The sequence below is a fragment of the Lepeophtheirus salmonis genome, chromosome 1 (genome assembly GCF_016086655.4).
Source record: "Lepeophtheirus salmonis chromosome 1, UVic_Lsal_1.4, whole genome shotgun sequence".
Taxonomy (NCBI): domain Eukaryota; kingdom Metazoa; phylum Arthropoda; class Copepoda; order Siphonostomatoida; family Caligidae; genus Lepeophtheirus; species Lepeophtheirus salmonis.
In genome coordinates this window covers 4,647,516-4,675,249 of record NC_052131.2, presented here as the reverse complement: position 1 = coordinate 4,675,249, position 27,734 = coordinate 4,647,516, and the positions used below count along the sequence as shown (strand labels likewise).

The following is a 27,734-nucleotide window of genomic DNA, read 5'->3' as shown; positions in this document are numbered from 1 at the left end:
AAGAGTATGAATACTTTTGGGCTCAACTGTATATATATATATATAAATTTTGTGTCAAAGCGCATTTTGACAGAGTTTATTTTTGTAGTTTTCTTTTCTTTTCCTCTATTGACGTCTTACTTTTTTCCACGCCTTTTGCTTTCGAGCCGTGGAGAGAGAGAGAGAGAGTAATGGAAGTGAAAGCCAGGTCGCGTTTTCATTGGACGAATGATTTTTGTGTCTATGAACGTCAAACGATCTAATAAAAAAAAAAAAGGAAAAACTAGCAGTTTTCCTTTATAAATACAAAGTTGAGAGAAACTCATTCTTCCATTTCCTCTCGAAGTTTTCACATCATGTGACCAAATAACTACATTAAAAAAGACGAAGAAGGGATGGCTCCTCCTTTCTACTCTACTACTAACTGAAAAGGCCCGTCCTCATCAATATCAACATCACAAGACACTTACTTTTCCTCTCTGTAAGGCAATGAGTGAAAATTAGGCCGAGAGAGAAATAGAGAAAAAAGCCATCCCTTTTCAAAGAAACAAAAAAAAAAACCATATCCCCAAACACAACCATTTGGAGCTGGAAAGACAAAGTATGAGCGATAAAAAACCCGAAGCAAAGAATCCTTTTGAGGAAGATGAGAAATCATCCGTATCCGAGATTGGGAATCTCTTTTATAGAGGTAAGTTCTCCCAACAATCCTTTTGTCTTCTTCTTGTAACATACAGAAACAAAAAAATGGAAATCTGAGGGTCTCTTGAGGATAGAGTCTCCTTAAATCCCTTTCATAAACAAGAAAAGAGACTCTATTCAAGGAATAAGGCTAATCCCCCTCATCTCCCCACACACAATTTATCACTCCCATCCTTAAGGAATGTGGGTATTACGGGGGATAAAGTTAGTCCCAAGGGTCTTTTAGTCAATTCATTACCTTGTATCCATCTATTTATGTCTATATATGAATGAATTATGTGTACAAGTTGGAATGTTGTAACAAAGACGGAAGCCTTTTAAATAACTCTAATCATATGTGTTGATGTTGAAAAATGATTTGTTTTTAACCATTCTTATGGAAATTTCAGGTCACGGGTTTTTTTTAATCATTTGTAAATGTATTTTATGCGTACAAATTGGGATTTGGCTCAAGTTGAAACTTGTGCAAGTTTGAATGTGTACGTCTCATTGCAATACAAAGGTGCCATGTTCACCATTATATGTATACTCTACGGCACTGGGTATTTTTGCTCTAAACTATTTTGCCTCTGGATATTTCGCCTTATTTTGCATTAAAGTAAATAAGATTTATAATTAGTTATTTTTAAATATCGTTAAAAATTAATTTTCTCTTTGAATTTTTAAATCATAATATGTAATGTGTATTACTACACTTAAAAAAGCATTAGATGATTTTTTTCTCTCTTGGAAAAATGAGTGAATTATGCCTCAAAATTTCAATGCATACACCAACAAAATCCTAGTATGTAAGGGATTCGAACCCTAAATCAAATAGGTATGAATAAAGGTGATCAGTTATTAATCATTAGTCATGATGAATTATTCATATTGGACACGACTTATACTCATTGACGAAAGAAAAAGCATTAAACATGACATAATTTGATTAAAAGTTCAAGAGGAATATCAATTTCTACGAAAAATGAACAATAATGACGTATAAATCTCATTTATTTGATTATTAGGGCGAAATATCCTTGAGGCAAAATGGCTTTAAGGCAAAATAGTTTAAAAGTAAGGATCACCTTGTTATACAGAATCTTGAACATTAATCCGTTTATAATGTTCTTCTCACCTTTTAAAATTGCTGAATTTAGTATGTACTTATCATATTCAAAAGTGATTAATCACTCTTAGTTCGATAAATCCAAATTTTGCTATATGTACATACATAGTACGGTTTCCATTTCAAAGTTATTTTGTTAGTAGTAAAATGCAACTTCTCGTAATGTACAGCCTAGTGGAATCAATTACACGGACTATTTGGAGGATGGGGGGTATTTCTCATGTAGTCTGCATTAAACCAATCAGTCAATTAATTATTATATATTTATTACCTCATAACAAATTATATAATATATACTCTAAATTATCGATTCAAAATGTTTCATACCCATTTTTATGGCTAAAATTGATTCAATCAATACAATCTGTATCTTCTACAAAATCCCATATACAGACAATAGGAAAAGCTCTCACATGACAACAAAATGAAGTTCTCAATTATTCAATGATGACTTTTATTTGATCCCCCCCCTTCTATCAGTTCATTTATTGTTCTCACTTGTTCTTAGAGGTGCGGAACATTCTTCCCTATATGACTTTGAGTTCCTTGCTTTAGGAATGTGTCAGATTGTCACAGTATGTTCCTACTACTCTGTTGCACCATCTGTGTTCCTTCATTATTTTTCTTCTTATTATTAATATTGGCTTCCCATCTGACGGTCCATATTATTTTTGTAGATTGTACAAACATGAATTCATTAGCCACTTCTTTCAAAACATGTGTATATATGAATTTTTTATTACTATTGGATAAAAACCATTATTTGAGTCTCATAGATTCTTAAGAAAAAATATATCTCTAAATATTTTTCGTGGCATCAGAAACATTTTTTCCTGAAAGGGAGAATGATTGAAGCTTAATAATTAAAGTTAATATAGTTACCTTTCTATTCTAAATTACCCAGCACAAGTCAAAACATTAATTAATATATTTTTGTTACCAAAGTATGTACATAAGTTGTCCTTACGCGATACATTTATAATGAATCTCATATTCTCTCGTTTGAAACGGAATGGACTGTATTTTAATAGTTTGACCTTTCAAAAATGCATTACACAATTTTACCATACCATCAGAGCAAATCCTGTCGGATAATTACATACATACATTGTCTTTTATGAATTGAAATCTGTCCAATGACTTAGCCTGTAGAGTAAAGAGTCTGTCTTTTGGCAAAATAAATTGAGCATAACCTAAATAATACCATCACAACGGCTTTGGAAATTAAACTTACGACACAATAAAACTTGATACACCACAAGATCTGACGTCAAAATTTTTTGGTTAGGAATAAAGAAGCGAAGACATTCATAATTTGTTTTTATACCACCAGAGAGGTCAGAAGAAAGGGACATGGATAGTTAAAAGTGTATTAGTGGGTTTGAAAAAAGAGAAATGACTGACTAAATTTAATATTTTCTGGAACAATCCGGGTCAATGTATTGCAAAAAAAAACAAAAACACCAAAAAGCCTTCTATTTCCATTTATGTTTAATCAGTTTTTAATTTGGAATATAGATTTTTATCAATCATCTATCAAAAAACACTTTAATTCATCTTTTTAAACCGTTACGTCAAATATTACACAATAGATCGAAAGTAACACCATGATTTAACATGTTACAGTCTGGTTGATGTAGTAAAAACAAACAAAATGAACACGAATCTTTGAGGAACTTTATCAAACTACGAAAAAAACTAAATTGCTGTATATGAGCAAATTCCGAAAGGGTTGAGATTCATAATGATGACGTCACATCAAAACACTCTGTTCTCTATTAAAACACCTCTTGTGTCAATTATAATATAATTTAAGACGTCACATCTTTAATAAACTACTACTTAAAACCTGAATGAACCCTATAAAATACATATTATTTATTATAGACAACAGATGTGTTGTTATGGCTTTGAAAAAAGACAAAAATATATCAGGCCCAGTCGTACCTATTATAATTACATATAAATTTAAACAAAGAATGTACGTCGTCACTGTATTTAAATTAACTTAATTTGTAGTTGTGTTGATGAAAACGGATCTAAATGTATTATGATTATTGGGGGTAATCTGGATTAAATATCATTTTAAAAATGCTTAATGGAACAATGCACTCGGTAGATATTATTCTCTTGAATGCAATGTGCGCAGGTCCGTGCCCGGTTGTACCTAATGAAGGAAATATACTTTATGTAAAATGATGAATATCCAGTATAGAATGGGCATGTTAAAAACCCGAAAACCAACATGTTAACCCTCACAATTTGAAAAATGCTTTGGAGAAGATGAAGAATAATGGGCATGACGTTTCATTAGATCAGCTGCAACAAAAGAGGAAGGAGAAAAAGATATAAACAAGGACATTTACTAGAATTACTCCAATGTCGACCCCCAATCCTACTCTGAGTCCAACAAGGACTTACAATTATAACTACTCAACAAATCCCCAGGGTTTACGCTCTGTCTTTTACGAGCACACACGAACGTTCAAACAGGTTTTGAATAAAATTGTATATATATAGAAAAGGATGGCCCCTACTCCGGAATTAAATAATAATGACAACTTCTAAGGAAAACAAAATTCCTTCTTTATATAACCAATTACAAATTAACCGGCCAGCTACAAAACATACCGGATTTACATCATTGCTTATCTACATGGACTTTAAAAAAGAAAGTATAAAGTGTATCCAACTTTGTCCGGATTTGATCAGTCATGAGTAGTACCTAGTTTTCCATGTCAAGACCCCTCTACGTAATCTCATTTACGAATTACGTACATACATTTGCAGTTCCAAATAGTCAACAGAACCAAGTAGCTTGATTGTTGGGGATATTGCTGCGTTTTGACCCATTCATTTCTTCAAAAAAATACTCCTCCATCAAAAACTCTGTCGTAATTCTCACAAAGGAACTTCTTTTCGGGAGTCTTTTAATTAAAATACAAGAGGGTAAAATGGGAACAAAGTATGTCTATAAAAGTTCTGAATTGTTTTTTTGGAAGCACCATCTGGAGGTAACGTCTTGTCAATATGCTGTTGTTGTAGTTTAATATCTATTCGAAATATTCTTCTTTTCCCCCTTCCTTCTTTTTCTTTCTTTTTGTTGCCGAAACAAGGAAAAGAAGAAGGAAAAAAAAAATGAGGTTTTGAATCCCCCTCCAAAATACATGAATTGATAAACTTGACTCCTATCTATCATTTTATATTATAACACTTATAGGTATAAGAAAACGAAATAGTATGAATTTTCACACATATGGACATAAAAGGAAGGACCGAGTCTCGGTCCTCCTTTTTCTTTACTTTTTCTGTACGTGTGTGTGTGTGTGTGTGGTTCATTGAACTTCCTTCCTTTTTTTAATTTCTTCAATTGATAAAAATGAAAAGAGAGAAGGGGAAAAAAATTAAATCATATTCTCTTCCACGAAATATGATGATAAACATCATTAAAATAATAATAACTTTCCACTCCAAAAAAGAGTTTTTTCTTTCCCCCACCTTTTCTTTTCTTATCTTTGAGTCCAAACTGAATAAACAAATCTTGTTTGACTCTTCTTTGTGGGAGCTTTTTGAGCATATTATAGATTGTTCAGACATACCATTATTAGTGATGTAAAAAGCTCATAATCTTGTTTGCAGAGTATAATAAATGAAAGGAAGGACTACTCCTTGTTAAGCTTGATGAAAGAGATCGATCAATGGAGCATTGATTGGCGGTGTATCTTTTCACACATCTTTTTTTTTATATTTATTTTGAATGAACAACAAGGTTTAAAGAAGGAAGACTTAATTGAAAAGATCCTTCGTTAGGAGGGTTATTAGAAGAAGGGAGAAGAAGAATCTTCTTCTTCTTCTCCCTTCTCTTAATTAGAATAACAAACAAAAAAATAAACATGTGGTCTTGTCTATAATTCAAATGTAATGAGAAAGGATTTACATCAGGTGTGCTTGAATGCTATAGGAAGCAAATCATTCGGAAGGAAGGATCTGATGGCCATTTAATGAAACTAGAGTACTGCTAGGATTCTTGAAATAAATGATGCACAAAAAGAGGGGTAAATGGTGTAGCGTTTGTGTGTAACAGTTGCAGTTGACTTCCTATTATTCAGCCATGATTTTGATGGGGGAAGGGAGAAAGGAACCGAGAGTCATAATTTATGTGTACAATATTGTACATGGATATAAAAAACAAACAAGGGTTCCACATTACTCTATTTTAAAGGAGCTCTGCCCCCAATAGTATTTGCATGTGACATATTTAAATACAAATATATGAAGGAAAAAAATATCACTTCAAATATTTGCAGATTTAGCGGGAAAAAAGATCTCATAGTATGAAATCCCACAACCAGGGTGGTAAATCCTACGCATTTGGGGCATATCCCAACCAAAAATATGAATAATAACCAAAAATCAACACATCGCATTAGATTAGATCAGCCATGGGAGGAAGGAAATACACATAACTCCAGGGGTGTCTAGTCCAGGCTTGGTAAACAGCTCCTCAATGTGACTCAAAATCCATCTCAGATCGAGTCTCCCATTAGTACCTACTCAATTACCGTTAACCATAGATAATAGTTAGAGTGACTGATTAAGTAGAGTCAATACAGGAGAAGACAACTCTAGTATTTAGTCAGCAGCTGTAGATGGTAGTATACTCTGTTAGTATTATCTTATACATATCTATGTATAATATAGAGAGATCAGTGGACAAAGTTTAGACTATAAAAGTGAATACTCCAATACATTCAATTAGTCGAAATTATTTTATAATTAAACATTATAGATACATTTACTACATCTGACCGAGGAATCTTCTTTGAAGTCCATATACACAAAGTATATTTCCTTCTCTAGGAACGATCAGGCGCGAACCTACGCACATTGAGCTTAAGAGTATAATTTATCCCAAGGGGGTTGTCCATTGAACTACTTGGTTCCATAAGCACGTTTTCATATCAGTATTGCCTGGATAAATAATTGAATCAAATATCCATCACTCATTATTAATAATATGAAAGGATATAAAGGTGTAAAATGTTTCTTCCAAAGATGAGTTGAGTAAGTCAAGGAGTGGATTTCCAGAATCCACTCTTTTGAAGGAAATATAAGCCCAGTAAGATAAATTCCGACTTTTTATTATAATTAAAAATGTATGTAACTATTTATACAGCAATAATTTACATGAGAATGTGCGATGATAATATCGGCCTCAACTCTAACTCAATGACTACACAAATTTATTACATTTCATTTAAATCTACAAAACAATTTTTAAAGATATCCATGTTATGTCGTCTTATCTATAAAGGAATTTAAAGTTCAATAGGTTTATGGCTGTGTTTTTTTTAAACAGGGTCAATTCTCTCTGTACTTTCTCCTTTGTGTATATTCAATGAATGTAATTACATAGAGAGATAACATGTTTTTCGATTCAATGGGTTTGAATGGAACCTTACGGATATCAACACTTGTACACACATAATCATACACATTTCTTTTAAATTAATTACTTTTATGGGAAAGACGTCACTCCAAAACAAATATAGAATAAGGGAAATTGGGAAGGGGGTTATCATGAGGGAAAAGTTTTTCTTTTTCTTCTTTTCTCTAATTTTCCTTTCCTTTTCTTTCTTCTTTTCTTTTTCTTTTTACTACTGATGGAAATTACTTGCATGAATGATTGAGATCCCTCCTTGATCCTACTTTTAAATAAGGGTATTGCATTTTGATCCCTTCTAGATATAAAAAGAAAAGAATGGGACCCCCGCCCCCCCTTGCTATGAGACTCTCATTTATGTGACGTACATACATAAAAAAGATAGAAAATTAATTTACCATAAAAATATTTTATATAATTGTGATTCTCTGTAACAAATTTTATTTACTTTTTTTTTCGTTCCTTTTTTGACTCCACACTTTTCATTTCAGATTTATATCCCGTCAATCAAGACACTCCGGTGGCAGACAAAAACACTCGAGAGTTTCTACATCGCATATTGGACATTCAACTCGACTACATTACATCAAGCAATGATCGTAGCTCTAAAATCCTGGACTTTTATCATCCTCAACAAATGAAGGAGAAATTGGATCTGGAAATCCCTGAAGAACCCCAAAACATTGATACACTTCTCACTGATTGTAAAGATGCTCTTAAATATCAGGTCAAAACAGGTGAGGAGACAATTTATCAATTACTCATGAGTGAATTTTAACTTTAATTCTATTCATGTTCATCGGTAAGTATTATTTTTAAACAAAATGTTAATACTTTTAAAAGTACTTAGTTAATTCCATATTCTTTTGGGATGCCAAGAACCGTGATATCTTCTAATACAAGTTGGGATTGGTATATAAGTTGTAACTGGTTGGTATAAGTAAATCTTCTTTTATTTTAAAGTGGCAAAAAGCTCTTCACAAGTAGTCTAAATTCTTCAATGAATTCAAATCAATTTTTCCTTACAACTTTTACAAAATCCCAACTTGTAATCATTATATTAAATGGCTTCAGTTTTTTGCTCTCTTGTAATCAGCCACATAATAACATATATATGTGGTGTATCAATATAAAAACAACCTACAAAAAATTATGAAAAAGAGAAAATTCAAATTTATTTCTTTGCCTCATATATACGTACATACAACCGGGGGGCCGGAGTGAGTCGGGAAATTAAATTCACAACTCCTACAATGCACTCCAGTACTTTGAACGACATCAACTCTGACTCCAAGGCACAATCTTTTAATGATATATTCTATAGTCTATATACAGGGCTAATAACTCCAGGGATTTTTTATTTTATCAGATTTTTTTTTTTTTTACAAAAATTGTTTATCCATCGATGGAGAAAAGGTTTATTCGATGTATCCGCCGTTGAGGGCGATGCCCCTGTCAAGGTGGCTCCAGAAGGAGGAGCAGGCTGAGACGATGAGTGTGGGATTTACCTTGGCCCATTACTTCACTTCTTTAGGTAGGCCAAATATTGTGGGGCCTCGAGCAGACTTGCTTCTCCGACTTCCCCTAACCGAAGGTCCATAATGTTCAAATTAGATGAGTTGGAGGACAAAGACTTCGGATACTAGAAGTCGACGTTTTACTCCTTGAGCAAGTCTTTGGTATTCTTGGCCTTGGGGCTGAGTCTTGCTGGAAGGTGAACCCGTTGCCCTCATCGTTGGCTTTCATGACTTTGTCCTTCATCACATCTCAGTACTTATCAGCGCCGACCCACTCTTTTTGGTTGAAGAAGATCGGTGGCATCACCATCCCGTTAGACCCGATGAACCCCAAAGTCATGACCAAGACCAGAAACATGGCATGTGTAGACCATGGGCACCTTTTATTTCTTGTTAGCTAAGAAGCAGTCGATTTGTATTCCATGTGTACGGTCCACTTCTTCTCATCGCTGAAGAAAGTTACAGAACGATGCTTGTCCTTGAGGTGGTCCAATAATTTTCACCCCTTGGTCGACTGGACTTCTTTCATCTTCGATGTGAAGATGTACCTCTTCAAGCGCTTGTAGAAGGTTAACTTCAGGTCCGTCTTTATCTTCCTCTGACCCTACCCAACATAATAGTTTAGACTTTAGAGATATTCGGAAATTGTGATTATACTATAGACTATAGAGCACGTTTGAAATTGGTGAAGTAAACTTATAAATGAGTTCACTTAATAAGTTGCATAAATTAATAGGCCTTAATACTTTTAATTTATAACCATTTAGGGAAAAAGTTTACGAACACCACTAAATAAAAACATTAGATTATAAAGCAGTTTTAGGTGGACTCAGAGTCAGTACAAATTTTCTGACTCCCGACTCTGAATCCCAGTATATAACACAATATTTTATAAACATATTTCGCTCAATGATAGGTTAAGTATTGAAATTTCTGGGATGAGTTCATATACCCAAGAACTTTATCTATAGTCTGGGACATTTATTTGATTTAAGATATTTATATTGACCCTGAAAGGACTTTTTAAGTTAATAAAATCTATCAATTTCTCATTCTTTGATTGTGACAATCAATTTTGGGTAATTTAAGCGCAATTTTTGGGTTCTTCAAAGGGATTTATTGATATAAATGAAGGATAATTCGTTGAAGAATACAAATATAATCTATACTCAATTTAGAGAAAAAATCTTTATACTTGCTTTTATGTTGACGGTCTATATGTATGTAACAAACATCACCATTCTCCAACATAAAGCGATGTTTGTGTTTACTTGATAGAATGTGACGCCTTTTCAAATAATATCTAACGACACTCTATATCAAAAATCTATACATAAAAATATAGATTCAATTTCCGCCTCTTTCCGTATTTTTAATTAAATTCCTTTTTTTTTTTTACCAACTTCCCTTTTTTATTGATGATGAAATCAAAGTCATCATCTAATATTAAAAAAAAAAAAAAAAAAAAATACAGCATGACGTATCCTATGTAAAGTAACACCTCTTCTCGTATGTTTTTTCTATACAAAAGGCACTTTTTTAGATAGGGATCGGCAGTCTGTAGTGCTTGTTGATGACGTCATATTATGATTACATTACGTACTCTGAAATAAATTAAATTGGAAATAAATTGGGGAATCTAATTTGGCTCATTTAATAAATAAATATTCTCTAGAGAAAGGGGGAGGGGGAAAGAAAAGAAGAGAAAATAAAAGAAAATGGATGTTCAAAAGAGGAGAAAAAAGATATTAACATCATTCTTGGAATTCCTTGGCGTAGTTTTCATCATTTCTCTTTCTTGTAGTAGAAGTAGTATTCAGGGTGGCGGAGAGGGAATGTTATTTTTGTCTTCAAAATAACAGGGGAACAACCTTTGGCGAAATTTCTTTTCATTTTTCTTACTACTATTGACTGATTATATTAATAGTACATACGTGGAGAGTAGTATTATTAATATGATTAATACATTCAAAAGAAAGGGCGGGAAAAGGGGGAGGCTCTCACCTTGTGTACACACATAATAGAGAAGGCTCTCTTCTGCTTTTTATACTCCTATTATTCATCAAATCAAATTCAATGAAGAAGGTGATGATGAATGAGGAAAGAAGGAAATGTAATCAAAAATTTAAATAAAATTTAATAATATTATTTTCCCTATTTTTTATTTATATTATATACATTCAGATCTGACAAGGGTTTCTTTGTTATGGAAATGAATTGAGGTTTTTGTTTTGGTTTGAGCTTTTCCACAAAAATCCATAGGAAATATATAACATTGTTTCTTAAACTGTAATAGGTGTGTAGTTATGCTTATGGGTGAAGTACTGTTCATGATTGCGTATTGGGCAAAGAAAATATGATATAAAGAACTAGAAGAGTAACACGTCAGCTGAATGAAAGGAGCGAGTTATAGATAAAAAAAGAAATCTTGTACATAAAAACAGATATTTATTGATACTTTTTAATCAGATGTTGACCTGAATCTCACCTGTTTAACGCACTACCAAAGAAGACTGTCAGTTATTCTGAACTACTCACATAGCTCTAAAATGCAGGGTGGAACAAATTAGATAGGGCAGAGCCATAAACTTTTTATTATTCGAAAGCTATATTTAATTACATTCAATTTTTTCTAATGAGATCCACCTCTCTTGATAACCTCAGCCAGACGGAGTCCAAATCTTTGGCATGCCCAGTCAACTTGATGTGAGTCCAGCTTTACTACTTCTGATTTCAGAAATTACACCTTCAATAAGACAATTCACCGGCTCATTAGACCAAAAGTGGAGGATGTCTTTGGGAAAAAATTTCCTCACTTTTGGAGACCGGATATCTGGCTAGCAAACAGTCGAACCACAACCTATGCGAAGATGCCTTATCTTTCGTCTGTGGAGGCCCTAAATGATTCCATTACCAGTAGAATGGCAAAACTGGTTGCGCACGAGGTAGCCCGGGCCTGCCAAAGCTTCTGGCGCGGCGTGACCGAGGTTATCTAGAGAGGCGGATCTCATTATAAATAATTTAATGACATTAAATGTAGCTTTAAAAAAAATGGTTTTACTCCATCTAGTTTGTTCGTTATAAGCCTTTAAAGATTTCCCCAATTTATCTGGACCACTCTGAATATGATCTTTGGTATTAAGGCATCTCTTTGTTTCTTCTTTGGTTGTTTGTCAAATTTAATGGCCTGTAAAAGGACTGTGACTAGAAGGTTTTCTTTGAGCTAGTGGGGGTAGCTTAAATATTACAGATGATATGGAGATTGGATAGTTTTTTCTATTCGAAAAGCAAACAAAAACGAGCGAGAGGTCAATTTATAGTTCGCGCGCTCTCTCTCCCCTCTTTTAAATTATGAGGGATCAGGCTCTATTAGGGCATGAGATGTGCTTTTTATATAGTAATACATCTACAAATATCTAAATAGGATTTAGGAGTATTATTCTATGATTATTATTTTCATAATATTACGTCTTCCTTTATAATAAATAATATTACATGTATCCAATATGGTGGATTAGTTCATGATTATTTCTCTCGCTCTCCCTTTCCTTCACAAGAGCTTGCGCCTCCATAAATATAATATACATAGTATTACATGAATATAATTTGTCAAAATCCATCTCTTAAATAAAAAAAGATGGAATAATAACTACTGCGCGTAGTAATGTTGGTATTAATAAAAATCAGAGTCATTAAAGAGGGGGAAATAGTTAGAAGGGGGGGGGGGAGAGAGGAAGGAAAAGGAGGTAATGGATGGATCCCTTACACTTTATGTCAAAAACACAAGTTCCTACTACTTTTTCCCTCCCTCCCGTTTATTAAAAGATGATGATGATTTCCATCCTTTACAGTATCATCAGAGAGCAATTAGAATCATTCTTCCGGCTCGGAAGGTTAGATCTGATAGGGGGGATCTCTCTTTAGATTCTTTGCTTCTTGGGCTGTTATGTGAGGTCTGCATATAGATATCGGCCCTCTTGGGTGCTTAAATAACCATGGATTTAATAAAATACAAATCCCTTTATTCATTCATATTATAGAAAATGCTGAATTTCAAGGGTCAACTATCGAAAAACTATGTCTATTATGTAATATACCATAATATACGGGGTTGATTTTATTTTTATTTTTTCAAGAGTAAAATTTAAACAAGAGGGTTTGTGAGAAGATTTATTTAACAAAATAATCAGAAAATAGTGCTTCGCACAACTTTTATTTACTACGTGATCCCTCAGCTCTAATAGTTGTCTCAATGCAAGGCCTAAATCCCTTGTAGGCATTGACTATGTGCTCAGACTCAAGCTTGGTCCACTTCTTCTATATGGTAGCCTCTAGAGATTGGACACTCCTGTAAGGAGAAGAACACCAATTCTCCTCCATACGACTCTGAATAGATTAGTTCAAGGGGTTCACGTCTGGCCGGCTACATTCAGAATAATCGTCCTTCAAGATGTGTGCGACATAGCCTTAACTTGATGGAATAAAAAAACCCTTTTCATTGGACAATTCTGGCCGGTTTTGATCAACTACCTGCTCGACTATGGCCAGATGTTGACAATTTAAGTCTGAATTGAGTGTTTTGCCGTATGGGGCAAAACAAAGTGGATGATTCCTTTGCAATCTCACCAAACAGAAAGTATAACCTTCTTGACCGTTAATCCAGGCTTGGTGATCGTTTGAGCTGCTTCATCGTGCTTTGACCTGTGCTTTTTTGTCTGTTATTCTCGTATGTGGTCCATTTTTCTTCACAAGTAACAAAAAAAAAAAAAAAAAAAAAAAAAATCAATCCAAAAAGTTCTTTTGAGTCGATTAGTATTCACCTATACATTGGGCTTCTTTTTAAGGCCAGTCTTATGCAAATGGTTACATGACGTTCATATTATCAGAACGGAATCTTTGGAACCACATTTTTGCTATTGCATTCGATACTGTATTTTTTTTTTTGCCCACTTGATCTGCCTTTTCACGTTGTTCGTTGTGATATTGAAGACTGTATCGAATCTTTTCTTTTTTACTTCGCTGGTTTCACCAAACAAAAAAAACTGTAAATGAACTTTTTTTTAGTGTACTCTTAACCTTTATGAATACATTATCTTTTTTTTTTTTGATGTAATGTGAGGTATAGTTCAGTAAAGACATCTAGCAAAAAGCGCGTAGAACATTTTACTTGACCTAATATTACAATTCAAATGTTTTGGTCAAGTATTTCTTCTTATTTGACGGCCTCAACCACTTCTTTCAATCCTCACTCCTTGTATTTTATCTCTATGGGGCATTCCTATAAAGTTGACCAAATTGAGCTTGTTTGAGCTTGGTAAACCTAGTTTCTTTACATCACTAGTTTGTAGCTGGATCATCATCACACCTTGGATCTTCTTTTTCTAGCCATACAATATATGTATATTGTACATATGTACTTGTAAATAATGACTTTTAGCATAATATTTTCTTCTTCTTCCTCTTATTTCCCTTGAGGAATGTTAACAATCCCTATTTCTCCAATAAACAACAACAACACCACCACGAAAATAAGGATTTTTATTATTTTGTGTACTCTTTCTTATCTATTTCACTCTCTCATTTTCTTGGAATAGGAAGGGGATCATTCATTGTAGGATTTTGATTGAATATATCTTTTAATAGAAACTTTTTTTTTTTTATTTAAAAAGAGTGAGAATCCGGCTTCGTCTTTTTTCCTTGTATCAACATCATCCCCCTCTATCTGAAAGATATTAACTGTCTATTAAATAATATATTATTCCTTCAAGTACTCTCCTGTACCATACCTACTGGCCAGGGTTGATCTTATCTAGTGCTACACATTTTATTAATTTCAATTTTTCAAGAGTTAAAATCCAAACTAGAGGTTTTTGTGAGAACATTTATTTTACATAATTATCTGAAAATAGTGCTGGGCACAACTTTTATTCAATCTGTGAGTCCTCAGTTCTTATAACTACCTCAATACGAGGAATATGCAGCTAGACTCGAGCTTGGTCCACTCCTTCTTGATAGATGGCACTAGAGATCGGACACTCCTGTGAGGAGTGGAACACAACCTCTCCTCCAGACGTACCCAGATAGAGTAGTCCAAGGGATTTGGGTCTAGAGAGGAGGGTGGCCACATTTTGAGGTCCCAACAGTCTTGGAAGTTGTCTTTTAGGAAGGCCTTGGTCTTAGGGGTGCAATGACACAAAGCTACGTCTTGAGTGAAAAAAAAGATGTCTCTGAAATTTTCTCTTGGCCCAAGGGAGCACTTTTTTATCCAGAAGTTCGATGTAAGCCTCGGGATTGAGCCATTCTTTCCTCTCCACAAAAATGGGATGGCATACTCCACAACGCCCACGGTTACGGCTGGATTTTTTTTGTTCTGAAGGTATGTTTCACTGAAGGTGATACATGGTTTGGATGTTCGGTTCTGAGATGGCAGCTATTCTGCCTTTAACTTTGGATGAACTTTTGTTGGCCTTGAGATAAATTATAATTTTCTTTCCTCTTTCCAACGGATTCATTTTTCTCTGTTCAGAGATAAGATGTCTTATTGTCCTCCTTCTTGATTTTATACCAATGCCATGCCGGATTGAAAATAATAAAATGTGTACCAACAGATAAGATCAACCCTGTATATTTCTCCCTTTCATAATTATATATCGGATGGACCACCAGGGTCGTTTTTGTACTATGGACCTCTAGATATCTGGAATAAAGACGACATTTTTTCTTTTGTCAAATGAGTAATTTATTCTTTGGCTGTATACAATAATACATATATCAGAGTAAAATAGGACCCGAATATATTTTTAAAATGTCAAACTACAAATTTAACGACAGATTGTTCATTCTCACATTTTTTTCATTACAAATTAGAAATAAGGAATTGTATATAATCTGAATTTCAAGAAATTAATGAAAAGTAATGGTGATAATTTGTAGATTCAAAAGAATGAGAAGCTGAAGAATTTTTACATCTCGGGATCCCAGTTCACACACTGAGGCTTTAAAATATTCTTGAATTCTTTTAAAATTTTTAGAGCATTTATGATAAAATTTTTAAATAATAAACTCTTTAATTACCACGGATACCGTTGAATGTGTTAATTTCCAAAGATTTACCAACGAAAAATAACTTTTCCTTACTTTCTTTAACTTGAATTTAATTGTAAAATTGCTTTTTTGTTTTTGTTCGGAAAAGGATTTTGTTAAAATCTTTTTTTTAATATATATATATAGAAATAATTTGTTTGGATTAAAAAAAAAAAAAAATACTTCAAATCTTGTGTCTTTAAAAAAATAATTTTAAAAGAAGAGAAAAAAATGAAATCCATTTTGGTTTGAAATGTCCATTGCTTCTATGGGACCTGAAAGTATATAACTCGGGCTCATTAAAGCAATGAAATCTTCACTCCAATGATATCTCATCCTTATTTTTTGACATCCTTCTCATTAATTTTATGTACTTAGATACATATGTGTGTAAAACCATTATTTATATGAAGGGGCGTCTACAGGATTAAATTTTGGGGAGGCTTGGGTTTTCAAAATTTCAAATATCCAAGCCATTCACAAAATTTTCAAAAATCCATGGCTATTTACGATTTTTTTTTCAAAAATATACTGCTGTTCTCCAATAATATTCAAAAATTTAATTTCAAATATTAATTTATTATGGAAAAAAAAATTCAAAAATCCATAGTTATTCCAAAAAAAAATTTATTTTTTTTGAAAAATAATTTCAAAAATACAAAAAAAATAAATTCAGTATTAAAAAAAAAATCAAAAACTATTTTTTTTTCTGGGAAAAAAATTGAAAAATTAAATTTTTTGAAAAACTTTTCAAAACTACTCCCCAGCTGTACACAAATTTTTTTTTGCACAGTATTGAGTAGGATAAACTTTAAAAACTACATAATTATTCACAAAAAATTAAATTTACAGAAAAAAAATTCAAAAATTAAATTTTTTGGGGAAAAAATTGAGTAATTTTTTGTTAGTTTGGATATTTGGGGGAAGTGGGCAATAGTCCCTCCAGCCTACCTTGTAGACGCCCCTAATACAAGCATTTTCTTTTCCCCTCAGGACATCCCCACTTCTTTAATCAACTCTCTACTGGATTGGACATTGTCAGCTTGGCTGGAGAATGGGTGACAGCCACAGCAAACACCAACATGTTCACCTACGAAATCGCTCCTGTTTTCATTCTCATGGAACATGCTTGCCTCAAGAAAATGCGGGAGCTCATTGGTTTTACCAAGGGAGACAGCATCCTGGCTCCTGGGGGCTCCATTTCCAACATGTATGCCCTCATGATTGCCCGTCATAAGCATTATCCACAGCATAAAAAACATGGAATGAGAGCCATCACGGGGCAACTCATTATGTACACCTCACAGCATGTGAGTCAATTCATCCGCTACATACATATTATGAAGTGAACAATTAGTTCTTCATTTCATAACAATAATAATAATCCGGATTATCAAAGCCCCCCAATAAAAATAAAAGGAAAAATGTTTCCCCTTCTGTCTATCGCTCCACCACTTTCATTTATTCCTTCAATGTTTAAATGCTTTTTAAAAGATTTACTTATTTATTTAAGACTATAGTTTTATTTTCCTTTTTTTGGTTTATTTAAATCTACACTTTACTTTTGTTGTTATTCTTGGAATCCATTAATCTCACTTTCTGCGTTATTTTTCAAAATGAAAGAAAAGAGAAATATCATCATTCCATTTTATTCCATTCCAGCTGGTTTCAATCCAAATATGTACAATATATATATATAAAACTAAAATATAAAACTTTGAGCCATATGACGATGAAAAATAAAGGAGAGTATGGAAGGGGGAATTATATACATAATATACATTGTTAAAATCTTCTTCCTTGCCCTCAATTCTTGTTTTTTTTTCCCTATTACAAATTATATATATATATATATATAAGTAAAAATGTATTGTTAAATTCCCTCATATTTAATTAAATATTTTTTCTCTAATTAAATAGCATCATTACTCTGTTTCCGGAGGTGCCTCTGCAATTGGACTCGGTACGGAAAACTGTGTCAAAGTTCCTTGTGATAAAAAGTAAATTATATCTACATCCAATTAATGTTGTTCCAGTCCTTTTTTAAGACATAAGACCCACCCCTCCAGTTCACTCTCCATCATACCCAGTTTAATCCTAAACACTTTGATCCTTGATAACATCTCTAACCTTTACTTAATTTTTTGTAACTAGTTGTAGTTATGAGAGTCTCATGGGCTGAGAGAATTGTTCTAAGACTGGGCTGAATGAATAACAGCCCCGTCCAGCTCATTCATGGTCCAGTCAAGTTCAGTCCTGCATGTCAGACCGAATAAAAAAGGACCGATACAACACTATTGTCCAGTTCAATCTCAGTCCTGTTCACTCGTAGTCCGGTACAGTTCAGTCCTGAAATTTATAAAGTTCCGTCCTTGATAACGTCAATATACTATATTTTTTTCTGTTTTAAATCAGTTCTGATACTCGCAGTTTTTCGGACTGTTAGTTTTTCGGACCGGTTCGAAGGATTGATAGGACCAATCCTAAGAATGGACTGGACCAAATAGATAAGGACTTTTACAACACCATACTACATACATTACATTCAATATCTAACGTCCTCATTTTCTATATGTATTTTATTTTTTTCAGAGGAAGAATGATCCCCTCGGAATTAGAGAAATTAATCATACGTCACAAGTCTGAAGGACATTTACCTTTCTTTGTGAATTGCACCACTGGAACTACAGTCTATGGAGCTTTTGATCCCATCAACCCCATAGCTGACATTTGTGAGAAATATGGCATCTGGCATCACATTGATGTAAGACAAAAAATAAGTTCTTTTGATACACCTTACCTTTTTAAACGATCAAATGTTAAAAGGGAATTTAAAAAACAAAAGTAGGAAAACAAATATGTACATGAAAATGCTTTTTATTAATTCCCCCAACTCATCATGAAAGGATTTGATTTGGATTTGTTTTAACAATTTATTGTGTACATCTTATAACTTGTATAAGATCAGAAGCGTCATCAGGTTTTGAAATTTTTTGAATAGCTATAGATTTAAGAAAATTGTACAATAAAATTTAATTATTTATTATTATTTTCAAAAAAATTCTTAAAACCAATAAATTTGAATAAAAAAATAAAATACATAGCTGTTAACAAAAAATTAAATTGTTGAAAAAAGTTTCAACACTCAACTGTTGTGTACAAAAAAAGAATCTAAAATTCTACATATTATATACTAAATTTTTTAGAAAAAAATTATATAAAATCAATTTTCATATATTAAATTTTTTTCCAAAAATTTAATATATGAAAATCTTATAGATAATATTTTAAATTTTTTTGGAAAAAATGAAATTAAATTATTATTCATGATTTAAGTTTTTGAAAAAAAAAAAACATATATATAATACATTAAGTTTTTTTTGGGAAAAAAATTAAATTAAATTAATATTCATTAAATTTTTTAGGAAGAAAATATCAAATATTAATTTTTCATGGGAAAAAAAAATAAATAAAAAATTCACAGCTATTCACAAAAAATTAAACTTCTTGGGAAAAAAAATTCAAAGATCCATTGCTATTCACAAAAAAATAAATTTGTATCCCTAATTTCGTCTAATTTCATCCAAAAAAAAGGAGTAAAAAGCAAAAAATCCTTATTTTTGGGGGTATGGGTGTTACATCCCCTCCGGCCCGCCTCTTGCGGACGCCCTTGTAGTGGCATGTTCGTTATTTCATTTAACATTAGGAATTAATAGTTCTATTACCCACAAAATTTTCTAAATTTGAAATTTACCTCGAGCACTGCTTTGGAATCTCGTTTCTAGAATGAAACCCTCGCTTATTCCCCTAATACTTCTAAAATCTGATTGCCACAGATTTAAATTGTAATAGTTAAATGTATGACTACACAGTATTCTTGTACCAGTGGTCCTGCTACAATCTGAACACTAACTAATTCAATATTTGATGGAGGTTGAGTGATTGAAATTAATTCATATTTTGATCCATTAAAGCATACAATTACTTTCAAAACAAAACAAATTTGAGCTATCAAAAAAGGGGGTGGAAAGAGCCTTGTGGGAGTGGAGAGACCACTTTTAACACCAGTATTGAAATAAATCCATCTCCTCTTTTGAACGAGTCTTTTAAAGTATTTTGAACTCTTTTGGACACTTTTGCCCCCATAAGCCTTGATGCCGATTCCCTTGACATGAATCCAAAAAGTCTAGTCAAAGGGGATGGTATAATTATATCTTGCTGAATTTTAAAGCTCAAAGTGATCAGATTTTAATGGACCACTTGGTAAGTAACAATTTTTAATTGTTGAATAACTTATAATAATCAATATTTGACCTTTAATAGATACTAAAGTAGTTTGCCAGCTTTCTTAAAATGAAAAAAAGAATATACTCCCATCAAATTTGCTGCCGTATGCCCCCAAAATGACATTTATCAAGAAAGCTGACGTAACGCTAAAACGGTCTATGTGTACATATTTGTTATTAAAATGAGGAGTTGCTATTAATTATATTATATGTTAAACAAATTCATATGTATGTATGTATAATTGACAGGCTGCTTGGGGAGGTGGATTGATTATGAGTCGTAAATATCGGGCCACTCATTTTGCTGGAATTGAAAGGTATGTACGTACTCGTAGTTTGATTATACAGAAAAGAAAAAAAAAATATTTTCCCTATCTTAAACATATTATTAGATTTCCTTGAGGCTAATTCTTTATCATCATTGAAAAAATATGTCGTTTATTACCCATTTTCATCCCCTTCCTTATATTAGGTATTTTGATAATGTTTTTTTTTGTATTCTTTATTCCATGTATACACAACATTCCAGAGCTGATTCAGTTACATGGAATCCACATAAATTACTAGGAACCCTTCTCCAATGCTCAACCCTTCATTTTAAAGAGGATGTAAGTATTTCTATCCATTCTTTTCCATCTTTACTTGCTCTCTGTACATACATATGTGTATATCTTAAATGTTTATTTAAAAAGCCATCCCAGAGGGCGTCATAAATGCTCAACGCATCATCCTTCTCCCCTTATCAATTTAGATAATATTGCTTACACACTTACTCATACAAACAATTTTGGTTGAGAGAAATGCTTTTTATGTGCAAAAGAAAGTCAACAGTATAATAGAGCAGTTTGATTTTCAACTCTTCTCGAATTTTGATTAAGGGGAACGTTGTCATATGCTGTGATAATAACCTATGCAAAAAATCTGTTTTGGTGAATTTAGATGCTAAAAAGGCATTTGTAGTTATTTTGTAAAGAATAATTTTAATAGACATTTGCTTAATCTATAAAAAGTGTTTATTAAGTTTTTTTTCTTCTATAATTGTCCTATGGAGCAAAACAGAGGAAAAATTAAGAAAAATTGATGATTGACGTATAGTGCGCATCTCTTTTTTTTTTTTTTACTCTTTCAGAAAGGAGCTTGATTAAAATTTTCTTATATTATTTACTCCTTTTCTTCATAGAGTAGTGTTAGAAAAAAAAACACTCTATTAATATTTTTTTAAAGTTGGGATAATGTCTATCATAATTTATAAAAGTAATGATTTTAATCCTTATCAAGGAAATAAGTTTCTTTTGTCAAACTTTGATTTAGAGGTGCTACCTATAGATGACATTGTAGAAAAATGAAATATTTGTTAGGTTATTTTCATATCACGGGACAACTTTTCCAAACTAGCTGTAAACGAAATTGGAAAAAAAAAAAAAGTTGAAAAAAAGTCACCCTAATGTACAATATCGTCTCCCTCAATTTTGTACCCATATTATGTAATATACCTACATATTTTATTGCTCACGTTGTATATACCATAAGTACAAAAAAGTCTATGACATACATTAATAGACGTTGTTGAGAATATCTATTTATAATGTATATATATATATACCTATATACAATACATATGTTTATACACAGATAACAGTTCTTGGTTCAAGATCTCTCTACTATTTTAGAAAGCACCTTTTTTTTACTCTTATGTATGTATGTATATGTATGAGAAGATGTGTCATACATATATATAGAAAGGTACATTTAAGGGCTTTTTTAAATGCGTAGTTTATATTTATATATTGACTAATATTCAAAAAAAATTATGAAAAATGAACCTGCTCTCAAATCTAATTTGATTATTAGGAAATAAAAAATATTATCCGGCTTAGTAGCTATCGAATAAATTACAATCAAATCAATAAGGCTTCTAAACTAGACATTATGTCATATTATGTAATGTGACTTCTGGAAGTCAGACATCTTGGAGGTGGCATGAGCAACCAAATTGATGCGAATATATGTATACCTCTTTTCTATTTCATAATAATAACGCTTACGATCATTATTATTCAGTTACAATTGAAAAGGCTTCAAGAAGGAGTGAAATATATTTTTGTTTACTCAAAAAATTGTGTTTTTTTTTCTTCGTAAGTCCAAATAATGAAATGTTTGGTTTGTCTCACTCCAAAATTAATCTTCAGTTTACTCAAAAACAAGTAAGGAGCTCAAGAATGAGATTTGATACGAAAAAAACTAATGGAATATTCGGATAAAGAGTGTTATTTACATTTTTTAAAGTATTTATTTGTTGAATGCTATAATTGGCCGGATATTGATTCTTTATATATCTACTGAATGAATAATTTCCCTTGTATATGTATTTGTTCATATTTAAATTTGTCCCAAGAAACATGATATTCCTTAATTTTCAACTATACCCGTTATCTTTATCTTATGATTTCAAGTTTTAAATTACAAACAACTGAGTGTACTAATGATTTCTGACCTTTAATCTTAAAATATACAAATTTCAAATTAAACTAAATTGATTAAATAAAACTAAACTTAATGCTAGAATAATGAAACAGTTTTTAATCTAGTTTAATATTAAAATATTAATATTCTGTCATATAAATCTATTTATACTTATATAAATAAAGTCTAGAGATGCGAAAAAATGCATGAGTGGAAACATTTTTAAATGTGAAAAATATCACTATACAAACTGTTTCACTAATAGTTTCTTCTTCCCAACACCAGATGTCACTAGTGATGATTTTTATGATGACGTCACTTTAAAATTTTTGTCATCTTCTTCATGACGTAATGTGATTAATTAAAACGATAAATCGGTTACATATTCAGTGAGATATTAGTGTTTTAAGTTAAAAATAATACGGCCAAGAGAGGCCTTTGGGCATGTTGGCGCACGTTAAGAAAAAACATTTTCTTTTCCGAATTTATTGTGACTATAGAGCAACACCTGAGCCTTCAAATGGCTGAAAATAATTATAAGAGGGTCATAAATCAAATCCTAAGATATATTTTTGAATAAATTAACTCTTGTTTCAACAATTTCGATAAATACTAATATTTTCTTTGATTAATTAATTATTTATCACTATGTAACAACATTTTTGTTCACTGTGCCAAAACACCATTTATAATTTTTATTCAAGGCGAAGAATATGAAAATTATCTTTTAAACCTTCAGCGGATATAGATTTGGGCTCTAAATTTTTTTTTTAAATCCTTTTTTTTTAGAGTTTACGATTCAAAAAAATATTTGGACGTGAAACAACCCTCTGAATGAAAATAAAAGGGAATATCTATGATAAAGACATTGCAATATTTGAAAGATGAATGATTTATTGGGTTCTTTTGATTAGAATTCCTGAGAAATGTGTCTATTCATAAAAGAGTCAATTAAAATGTCTTACGTAACAATGATAGATGCGGGCTTTAGACAGTGGTCCTTCCAAGATCTGAATTTTGCTGCATAGTGTACTCTGCGCCAAATTGACCATCTCTGCATCAGAACAGAGCTACATACCAAGAGAAGGAAAAGTTGATAGCATTTTGTATTTGAGACATGTCAAAAATGAAAAATAAACAAATTTACATTTTTCAATTGTTTCATCTTGCCTTAAAAGAAAAGCTGTGAAAAACTTATTTGACCCAACCGTTTGTTCGCGTCACTTTTCCATCTTTTATTACGTCTGCCAACGATGTTGAAGTTACATATATTATGACCTCTGTTTGTGTTTCTATTGACCTCTAAGGATTACGTCAAAAGTTACAAATCGAGTATGAAGAATAAGTTTACTAATAATTTGTCTGATTCAATCCGTTTATGAAATGAGTTTGACTTTTTATTATCAGTTGTATGATGTAGATGTCAGGACAATATATCTTTGATTGCAGACTAACTATTTTGTGTGTATAAATGTTAATTGTATCTGTATTTTGCAAATGGATGTAAAGAAATATTGTAGCATTTTACTCATCCCTAATTGAAGGGATGAGTAAACATTGAGTGTGAGATGAAAGAAAGACAAAAGAGCCTTAATTATAATCCTATTTGTCATTATAGGGATTGCTCATCAGCTGTAATCAAATGTCCGCTGATTACTTGTTTCAAAAAGACAAGCATTATGATGTTTGCTACGACACTGGAGACAAGGTGATTCAATGCGGACGTCACAATGACATCTTTAAATTCTGGCTCCAATGGAGATCCAAGGGAATGGAAGGCTTTGAAACACAAATTAATACGCTCATGGATCTGACAGCCTACCAAGTGCAACAAATGAAGGAACGTAAAGAGCGATTCTATCTCCTTTTGGATGAGCCTGAATGCACCAATGTCATTTTTTGGTACGTTCCTGAGCGTCTTCGCCCGATTCATTGTCCACAAGCTTATACAAGAGACTGGATGCTGGAACTTGGTAAAGTAACAGCCACGCTCAAGGGAAGAATGATGAGTTCAGGAACGATTATGATTTCTTACCAGCCTTTTGGAGAATTCCCAAATTTCTTTCGCAGCATCATTTCTAATCAGGCTGTTACGAAAAAGGATGTGGATTTTATGTTGGATGAGTTGGAGCGTCTTGGGAATGATCTCTAAAGGATTTGCATCCATAATCTTTTATATTATTGAGCATATTGTTAATATTATTTTCCTTTTCTTCTCCACCCCTTCAACTTGCATAGATTAGGATACAACTTTGACCATTAGAAGTAAATGTTATTAATATGTAAGATGATTTGTTTTTGTTGTTTTTTTGCAAAGAGTAGTTGCATTTTAGTTAAATACATGTACATACATCAATGTCATTAGAAAATGGAATGATTGATATCCAATGGAAATATTTGTAAATATACATAATATTTATGAAATTGAAAAATCAAAGGAAAAAATCAAAACATATTTTTTTCGTTATGTTTTGAATAACTATGAATAATGACTCTTATAAATATTCTATTTTATTTAATATTATGATATCTATTAATACATAATTAATTATATGTCCACATCCTGGCTTTCAAAATTAGATCCCTGCACATTAATTATTATAATTATGTTATAATTATTTCATTGTACGGTGTTAATTAAGTGTATGTCATTGCAATATGTAGGTATTCAAAAAAAAAAAAAAAAAAAAAACTCCTACCAAAAATATTTTTTTTTTTTTTTTGTTTCAATGATTATTATATAACTCCTCCTATCAGAGCTCTTATTATGTAATTTTTGTGTGTGTGTGTGCGCGTGTTAAAAGGGTCTTCAAAAAAGCAAAACTTTCTTTTCCGCTCTCATTTTTTCCCCCCTTCGCTGCTTTTTCCCTCAACTAACTTTCCTATTCGTTATTATTTTTTTTCCGTATTCTATTTTCTACCGCTGTTTTTTTTTGTGTTTTAGTCCAAATTAGATATATTAATCTATTTAAATAAATATTTACATTATATAACTATATGTATACACAACAAAATTCCCATGTCTTCCAAAACATTGTATATACGTAGAGGGGCAAGGGTTGGATATATGGCCCTGAACATTTCCAACTCTATCCTCTTCTTTATTATACATCCGTATTTATTTGTTAAGTATATATTAAAGCACAATACATATGATATTATAAAACATATATAGTTTATTGATAATGTTTATAATGATTAAAATTAATAGATACACATCAACTTGTACAAAAAATAAATAAATAAAAGATTCAATACATTTGGATAAATATGTGGTTTAGATCTATTCTAAAGTATACTTTTGTGAATTTTGATATATTTCTGCATTTTTTTCCTTTGCTCCAAGATGTGAGGAGTGTGGGAATAATTTTTTTGAGGGATCTCAGTATGTCCTATAACCTTCCTCACTCCCCTTAAAGTTATTTCAGTATGCCGTTTTTGATAATTTAGTAACTAAATCTTTTCTACATAGTCTTTGAACAGACAAAATTATTCTTTGTTGATGATGGAGGAACCATTTTTTTGACATTGGATGAAAAAAATAGGTTCAAAACCTGCGCCTTTCACAGGATAATGCTTTAAGGATAAATGGATTTTACAGATAAGAGAGATTCTTACCCTGATGATAGACTTAGATTCCTTAGGGAAAGAGTAAAAGACGTCTCTTATTCAAGAATGTGACGGAAATGGGGATTCTATGCAGATTAGGCCTATATAAAAATATACTTTTGTGAATTTTGATATATTTCAGCATTTTTCCGCGTGCTCTAAGATGTGAGAAGCGTGGAACTCATTTTTTTAAGGATCTCAATATGTCTTTTAACCTCCCCATGATTATTTTTGAATAAATTTGTTTATATATTTTAATATCTAAGCATCAAAATTGTTCAAGACAATGGAGGTAACGAAAAAAAGGTAGTTATGTGAAAGGCAGTAATTAAAATGTATACTCAATGTTATTTCTTTTCATTTTTACCCATTTTTTGGGGAAAAATATATAAAAAATTTCGAAAAATTATAAGCTTACCTCCATACTTATTTGGGATATATTTTAATTACCAATTTGAAAATAAGAGTGATATACCTTTAATACGTTTTCTTAGACTTCTACAACTAAAATGTAAGAAAAAAAAAAAAAAAAAAGGTGATAATTTGTATTATACATTAGTTCGCTCAAGAAATCTTGAGCACGCTCCCACTTCATCTCGTGCTTTAAAGCAATGAGCGGCACATATTTTTCCGTTCGTATTTGAACATGACAACTCCTTATGTAGGTATGTTTAAAAAAAAAAAAAATCAAATTCAATATTTTCATTTTAAGCTTATTTTATCTAACAGATAATGGCAAAAAATACATTTTGATACCAAAATCAATTCTCCAGCTTTAGTATTAAGGAAGTTATGAACAATTTATCATGGGAATTTCACGCCGCTGTTAATGTTATAATCTTCACCGAAATCTTAAGACAAAGTACTCTCTTATTGCGCAATAATAAAGATTGAAGGTGCCAATGTCGTGTTGACATTGAAAACTTTACAAAATATTAGAAAAATAAATGTTTTAAAGTTCATTTTAACCCATTATTCGTGAATTTGAAGGCCATCTTGAGATGACTTATTTTCTAGCAAATGATACGATTAAGCAAAGCAACGGATTGAAAAAAAAGTTAAACTGGGTGAAAGGTTAAGAGTTCATCTACAATACATATAAATGATGACAAATTTATTTCCCCAATTTAAGTAATAAGCATCCAGCTTTTGTACGGGAGCCCCTGAAACACTTCTAGACTTCTGAGCAGAGAAGGAGAGGCTCTGACACAGGAGAAAATGCCTAAAGATGATAGAAACTGTTCCCTCAATAATAACTAGCATCTTCTAACTTCCAGAATAATCAATTTTCTTGTTTTTGTTAAGTATTAATAAAAGTCTCAAAAATGTTAATTAGAACGTTAAATGTGTTATCATTTGCATTAAAGTATTAAAAACAAGAAAATGGGATAGAACCCCTTCCATTTCAGGCTACCAAAACCTGAAGAGTGCCTGTCCGAAGAGCTTCTAAGGATTTTGAAACTTTGCAATCCTTCACCTACTCCTATTAACTAAATAATAGTTCAACAGTTATGAAAAAGGACACAATTCAGGGGCATCTACAG

At 31.9% G+C, this 27,734-nt stretch overlaps 1 protein-coding gene across 1 annotated transcript; it reads left to right on the top strand.

Moving 5' to 3' along the window:
* Window positions 1-264: 264 nt before the first annotated feature.
* Window positions 265-25,850, top strand: Gad1 (glutamate decarboxylase). The gene is made up of 8 exons (XM_040708263.2): window positions 265-670; window positions 7,724-7,969; window positions 16,826-17,142; window positions 17,753-17,832; window positions 18,425-18,596; window positions 20,368-20,435; window positions 20,648-20,726; window positions 24,200-25,850. Exons 1-8 carry the CDS (start codon window positions 583-585, stop codon window positions 24,731-24,733), a joined length of 1,584 nt encoding a protein of 527 aa, XP_040564197.1. The 5' UTR covers window positions 265-582; the 3' UTR covers window positions 24,734-25,850.
* The last annotated feature ends 1,884 nt before the right edge of the window (window positions 25,851-27,734 follow it).